The following is a 7,431-nucleotide window of genomic DNA, read 5'->3' as shown; positions in this document are numbered from 1 at the left end:
GTTTGGAAGTGTCTGTCTGCTTGGGCCCCTGCATGTGTCCATAAGCACTTTCATCAACAGGAAGTTGACCTCATTAGAAGATCCTCTCCATGCTCCTTTGTTCTGGTCCTGCCCCTGACCCTCCTCACTTGACATCTTGTCCTGACTGCCTAAGCCCTTCTATCACTCTCTCAACTTCCCCTCTCAGAGGACACCCTGACTACTGTTGAGAGTTGGGACGATGACCGCTCTGACTACTTCAAGCTGGAAAGGGGCGTTGTAAAGCTTGAGTCAGGGTGTCCTGAGGAGAAGTCAAGGCAAAGAGCTGTGTTAAGAATGGTCCAGAGGTCCTTGGTAGAAACTGGCAAGCATATTTATGTGGAGTTTCATCTGTATAGCCATTCTTCTGATCCTAACATACAGATAAATATTACAACAAGAAAATGAGATTAATACTAAAGCAAATATTATTTTAAGGCAAACAGAGCAAAAGAATATCATTATGCAGTTGGAGAAAAACAGAAAATTATTCCAATGATAGTTGGTATTAGTAGTAATAGATGTGATATATCAATCAGCCTGTTAGCTATAATTTGCATATGTATTTTATATAATTGATTTAATTGATGTTGATTATTAACAAATCTTTAACTATAGTACTTTCATTAAGGACATCTATCAACGGTTGTAAACTTATATACATATGGGGTAAAGGTAATGGTTTTGGGTTCCATGTTAGAGTAACATCATCCACTTTGTCAGGTAAAAGATGTCACCCTGTCAATGGAGGACCTCTAGGAATTCTACACACCCAGCAAAAGAAGTAACTTAAGTTAAAAAGTTTAAATCAGATCGATTATTAGTTGCTAAGCAGACATGTTGAACAATTACTTCAAAAAGCATAGAAAAGTTATGCACAGGATACAGAGTGAGATCACATAAATTAGAAGAATAGTTAAGTTGACAGGGTTCCATCTGTCTACTCTAACAGCCACATACTCATCCCTGATCACAAATAATACATTCAGATAGAGAATAAGTCACATCTGTTTCATCTGCATGGGTACCAATTAAATGAGGCAAAGTAGGAATGTAGAACAAAAGGTATAACATGAAAATTACATAAAACTTGTGTTGATTAGGTTTCATAATGCTGTATAGTCCCTGTATAAAATAAATCAGAGCATTGTATATTAAGTGACTATAAAGCCATCCAGTGGGTCAAAGGAATATAAGTAGAAAATAACTTCCTAAAAGTGATATCATTTCTAGCAGTTAACAGTTGTTGTACAGTCAAGAGCATTTTGGTGAGGCAGGATCATTGTGGGCAGCCATTGACCATTAATTGTCAAAACTTGAGCCACATCTTGTCTGCCACTGCGTAGTCTGCCCGCCAAGCTCTCAAGGTCAATTGAATTTACTATGCCCAAACCAGTTCCAGCTCCACCAAGCAAGGTATCATACCAAGCTCTTTTTTCTCCAGTTACATTGTTTTAAAATAGGAAAAGTCAAATTAAAACGTAACAGATGTTTCTGATAAATTTGAGTCCATTTACACAAGATCTGGGAACTCTATTTGTGGAGGCTGTACATTGTCATATTGAACAAAACAGAAACATACTCCACCCACACTATACAACTGTGGATGGCTGTAGCATTAGTATATAAAATAGTCTGTGGTTTGTTTATAGTAACATTCTCATTAGTACCATTAAAGACAGGATTACCAGAGCAATTGTTGGCTAAGGAACAATACTGTGCAGGAAGAGTGGGCCACAAAGAGGAAACATTGCAGCATGACAAGGTGAGATTTGACATAATGTCCAGTGTAAAAGGAAGCCTTCCCTGTGCCAAGGCATGCAAAGATGGGGATCTCTTCCACAATTTTACAACTTCAAGAGCATTTGCTGAAAGAGACCAATTAGCAAAAACACATTTCTTATAACTATTGCATTTGAAGTTATCTTGTATCCACACCTTAGTATCATAGGTCCATACAAGTGAGACAAGTATAATGCTGGATGGAGTTAAAGGCATTCCGTGAGTCCAGGTGTGTACCACAGTCCAGGTTCCCAGGAGAAAGATTCCTGTGACATATCTTTGTGCATAGTGCACAGCTTGTAGTCATAATTAGGCTTTTAAAATTAGATTTAGTATGTATAAGATTAATGCACAGAACAGCATTATTGTTCCTAAATAGGTTAAGGCTAGGAATAGCTTGTGGATAGGATCCCAGTCTGTGGAGCTGTTTTTACTAACCCAATAACCAATGATATTGCAATTAAAGACCAATAAAATCAAACCATGTCACTTAGCTTGTTTAAAAAGAAACTTGAGATCTTCTATGGTAGTGGTCTGTAGGAGCCTCCATTGTGGTGGACTTAATAGAGGGTCTCCAGGGTTTAAGGTGGGTATGATGTATTCAGGGTGATAACTGGGTAAGGACTCTCCCAATTGGACAAGATTTCCTGGACAGAAGATGGGGCAGGGGGTCCTTGATGATCTCCCTCAGGAAGTTCTTGTTCAATTTCTGTAAGAATCTGTTAAAACTTGGCCAACTGAGTTACATGGGATACTAAGAGAAATTTCAATATCTAAAAGTAAATTGTTGGACTAAAAAGGCCTTCTGTACAGGGACTCAAATGGATTTAGACCTGTCAGCCAGGAGTGTTTCCAAGCCTTATCAGGGACAAGGGCAGAAGTTTAACCCATGGGATTTTAGTTACCTGAAGCAATTTTCTTAAGAGTCTCTTAAGAAGTTCGTTGGTTTTTTCTACCTTGCCTGAAGATTGAAGTCTCCATGAACAATGAAGATGATATTTAATTCCTAATGCTTGAAAGAGTTTTGTGTTATTTCTGCCTTAAACACAGGTCCATTATCATTTTGAAGACTTTGAAGGAGATCAAATCAAGGAATGATCCTCCTGAAGTAGAAATTTTACAACTTCAACAGCCATTTCAGATCTGGAAGGAAAAGCTGCTACCCATCCACTGAATGTATCCACCAGAGCTAGTAAATATTTTGAATTCGGTCCTCCAGGCATATGGGTAAAATCTAATGGCCAGTCTGCTTCCAGATTACATCCGTTCTTTGGTATCTGGGAGGGTGGATATGTTTATTAGAGGGATTAACCCATTGACAGATTTCACAGCTTTGGATGATCTGTTGGACTGTGTCCTTTAAGCCTTTTCCTGAAAACATTTTTTTTTTTTGTATTAGGGTAAGAGTATTATCTCTTCACAAATGGTAGAACTGATGGATGGAAAGATTTTAAAACCTTCCATTGGGATGCTTGGGGAAGCAATAGGACTTCAGGAGAAACCCACCATCCTCTAGGATCTAATTAGTATCCTTGAGAAAAACCACAAGTATTTGGCCATTTTCAGCTCCAATTGGGATGGAAAAATTGTTTGTTCCCCTCATCAAGACTTATGGTAGGAAGCATCCTCCAAATCCAGAGAGTTTCAGGTGCATAATGGCCAATACAATGACATGTGCCAGCATAATAAAAACCCAGTTATTTTCTCATAATATGCAGCTCAGTGGGAGGCAGTTGAGGGATAGAACAGGGACTCAACCATGTCACAAGTTGTGTCTGGGCAGTATTACTTGTTGCCTAAAGAGTCCCAGGTGGCACTCCAGCCAGCTGTTCTAGCCTCAAGACAGAGCAGAGCTCTGCCAAATGCACCATCTTCCCTTTGATTGAAAAGGCAAAAGCTTTCCCAGAAATCCTCCATAGACCTTTGCGCATGTCTCTTTAACCAGAATTGTGTCATAAAGCCCACCCTGGAAATGAGGGAAACTGGGAAGTTATTTTAGTGGGGTAGATTGCTACGTCCTTCCACAAACTGGAACTCTGTTACAACAAAAAGGATAAGCAATGAGCACAGTCTGATTCCATTAGCACTGGACCTGAAAGGGACAAAAGAACCACCAAACTTCTCCTCATGCCACTTCCCAGAGACTATATTATATGGCCTCTGTATTAGCCTGCTTTCTGTTGCTCTAACAAAATACCTGAGGATGGGTACTTTATAAAAAGATAAGGTTTATTTAACTTGAGTCCAAGATTTGGCAGCTTCTGTGACTGATTTTTGTTGAGGGTCATCACAACATGGTGAATGGCATCAGGGTGGGAGGACATGCAAGGGGTAGAGATTGCATGGCCAGAGAACTGCAGAGGGAACAGCCTTGCTCTTTTTTTAACAATCCCCTCTCACAGGGGGCCCATGTGAAGTCCATTACTCCCTTCTGAGAGCATCATCCCGAGTGACTGAATTACCTCCCACTAGGCCCACCTCTTACAGGTTCTACCACCTCAACACTGCCACTGAGGACCAAACCTCCAGCCTATGAACTGTTGGGGGACAAACCACATCCACATCATCACAAGCTCCAACAAAGCCAACATCGTAAGAGCAGGATGTCCCAGTCTACAACATGTGCATATGTGGGGGCAGGGGAAGGTTGTTCCCAGAGTCACTGAAAGCAACCAGAGCCCCCATTCTGGAATGTCTGTGATGTCAAACTTGATATTTCTTCCCTTCCCTGCCATAGTCACGGCACTCTGGGTGCCAACCTGTAAGAGGTAACTAACTGGTGGCTCTCATTTCTCTGAGAACAGAAGGCCTAGCCATGCCTTTTTCAAAGGATGTCATGCCCCCACCCCAACCTATGGTGGGATATTCCTGGTTTTTCCCAAGCCTGTTTGCTGCATTTAATGTAGTGCTGCTGGTCACTTTCAGTACCTCTTCTTGGCATTCTCATGAGTCTCTCATATGAGTTGTGGGTTTCTTACAAAAAGAATGGAAAACAGACAACGATAGTGAAGAGGCAGGGAAGTGGAGAGAGAGGGTCAGGAGGGGAAGGAGGGTATATAAAGTTAGAGGGAACCTGATATACAAGCACAGAAATCTGGAGTGCCTGGTGCATTTAGGGAACGGCGGGTGACTGATAATGCTGGTGACATTTGGTGGAGTCTCTGAGGTTTGTCTCTAGCCTGGATATTTAGATCTGTCCCTAAGGCATGTGAGTCCTACCTCAGGTGAACCAGGCCTCTTGGGAGCTCTGGGTTGCCCCAGACCTGAACTGAGTCTGCCTCTGATTTCGGATGCAGATGGCTGGCTCAGAATGGACAGTAGTCCTTTCCAGTGATTATGGGCCTTCTCTTTGTCCTAACTTTCTACAGTCTGATAGGTCTAAATGTCTCAGATCCTGGTATCTTGCATCGAGGCAAGGCCTCAAACCCTGGGAGAAAGAGGTGGCAGTCCAAGGGCTGATGCCTATAGGGGTGATTTCTAAAATGCTAACCCCACCTGTGGCCTCAGGATCCCTTCTTTCCATGTCATCATTACTTAGACCCTGGCACTTCATTTCCCAAGCCACTGAGGTGAGAAGAAACAGAATCCTGGAGGTTTTCCAGTTGCTTTAAAAGAGAGGACTGAGCAGGCTGGCAAGAGAGGCCAGCAGGCTCTTCCAGCAGTTCACCATTCCTCCTTCCCATTTCACACCCGACTCCAAGCACTGATCACTATTCCTAAGGGGGGAGCTCCAAATAGAGCTCTTGAGGCTGGACAGCCCCTTCTCTCTCACTGCCGCCCATCTGAGTGGTCAGCTTGCTCAACAGGGACCGGGATTCCCCTGCCCACCTCCTCCCCATCTTCTTGTTGCCCAGTGATGCTATGGGGCTGCCCCGAGCACCAGAGTGATGGAAAGACTTCCTGCCACTGCCCCCAAATCTTTTCATGCCAGACCCCTTCTAACAGGACCCTCAAGACGACATATGTGGCGGGGATGTGTGCAGGATATTCCAAATGCCGTGGTGCCCAAAGTGCTACTTCCACTGCTCGCCAAGGACTTTCCACTGTCCATGGTGCAACATCTGTGTGGAGGGGCGTACTCCTCCTTCCTGTCCACTCACCAACCCATCCCAGGGAACCGGGCCAAGACCAGGAACCTCACATCATATGTGGGCCAGGGGTGGGTATGAGACCATCTTCCCAGACTGCTAAAAGTGGCTCCCAGACACTCTTGGTCACTTACATCTGTTATTGCTTCTGGTTCTGCACCTGAGAGACTGGCCTTGCTTGCACAGGTGCTGACATGAAAAAGGGCATCTCATCTGTGCTGAGCCTGGTGGAGTCAGGGGGAGGAAAGGCAGCACCTGTCCCATCCCCTGGCTTGCTGATATTAGAAACCCAGACATTTAGGCCAGCTGCTGCCCTGTCCTGGGGATCTTTGCCTGTCCACCTCTGGGTGTCCAAGTTGGAGGGTTTCCTGGGTTCTGAATGCTCTTCTCTCATGTGCACATCCTGCGTGGGTTTCCAAGTGCAGAAGGCTGGCTGGGCAAGAGATTCTTTTCATCCCCCCCAGTATCTGAGAAAATCCAGACCCAGAGTTATTCTATATCCTGCTTGAAGTGACACCAGGCAGGTCTTGTCTCTAAAGACCTCATTCATGACAGGTGATGGGCCACCTCATCCTAACTTGTGCTCTAACAATGGAAATGCCAGTGTGTAGAACCAAGAGCAAGAGGCCTAGAGGGCCAATTGGGGGAGGCCTCTGGATTTGGGCCGCAATGGAGGCCCGTCCAGATAGACCCTTGAGTCCTGCCTCCTCTCCCTAGGAGTTTGACCACCACTGCAAGTGGGTCAATAATTGCATAGGTCAGCGAAACTTCCGGATCTTCCTGCTGCTGCTCGTGTCCCTGTGCCTCTACCTGGGTGCCCTGTTGCTTACCTGCATCATATTCCTCCAGCGCATGAGGCACATGTCCTTCTCCCTGGACAAAGCCATGGCTGTCCACACAGCCCCAAGGGCCCACAGTGGGAAGAACACGAATTGTGGGGAGGGACGGACTGCCCAGGGGCTGGACAGCCAAGAGGCGGGGTAACTGAGGGCAGGGCTGATGTGGGCAGGGCTAGACGGAGAAGCCACTTGGGAGGACCTGTGAAGGACAGGTTGAAGGCGAGTGGGGTCAGGGAGATGGGTGGGGTAGGATGGACTGTGGAGTTAAGAATCTAGCGGAGCCAGGGAGTGGGGCAATGAAGGTTGAAAAGGAACAGGCCTGACGACAGCAAGGTGGAGTGAGGTGTCCCTTGGGTGTGCTGGGCTAACCGCCTAACGGTGGTGGGCGGGCGGGGCTCGGGGGCGAAGAGCCAGGGAGGGCGGAGTCGGGCCGAGGGGAGGGGCCAGGGAGGAGCTGTCCAGTGGCCTGGCTTCCTAGCCTGGGCGCAGCTCCATAGTGGCTGTACCCGCCTTGGGCGTCCTGCTGCTGCTCATCCTGCTGCTGCTGATCTCCACTGCCCTTGGCCCTGCTGGTGCCTCCTGAGCCTTTCCAGACCCACCTCTTAAGATGCAGCTCTCTCTATCAAATAACAAAAATAACCCTGAGATTTAACCCTGCCTCTTACCATGTCATCTATATAAAGTTGTCAGAACATTCACTGTGG

The 7,431-nt window shown here is 45.7% G+C and overlaps 1 protein-coding gene across 1 annotated transcript; it reads left to right on the top strand.

The window, feature by feature from the left end:
* Positions 1–1,775: 1,775 nt before the first annotated feature.
* On the top strand, positions 1,776–7,310 carry LOC114093213 (palmitoyltransferase ZDHHC19-like). Its single transcript, XM_071614896.1, is given in 5 exon segments — positions 1,776–1,783; positions 5,097–5,217; positions 5,746–5,869; positions 6,604–6,783; positions 7,222–7,310. Coding segments are annotated over 5 exon segments (522 nt in total).
* The last annotated feature ends 121 nt before the right edge of the window (positions 7,311–7,431 follow it).

Source organism: Marmota flaviventris, chromosome 8 (assembly GCF_047511675.1).
Source record: "Marmota flaviventris isolate mMarFla1 chromosome 8, mMarFla1.hap1, whole genome shotgun sequence".
Classification (NCBI taxonomy): domain Eukaryota; kingdom Metazoa; phylum Chordata; class Mammalia; order Rodentia; family Sciuridae; genus Marmota; species Marmota flaviventris.
Note: the sequence above shows the minus strand (reverse complement) of the source record. Positions and strands in the feature narration are given on the sequence as shown.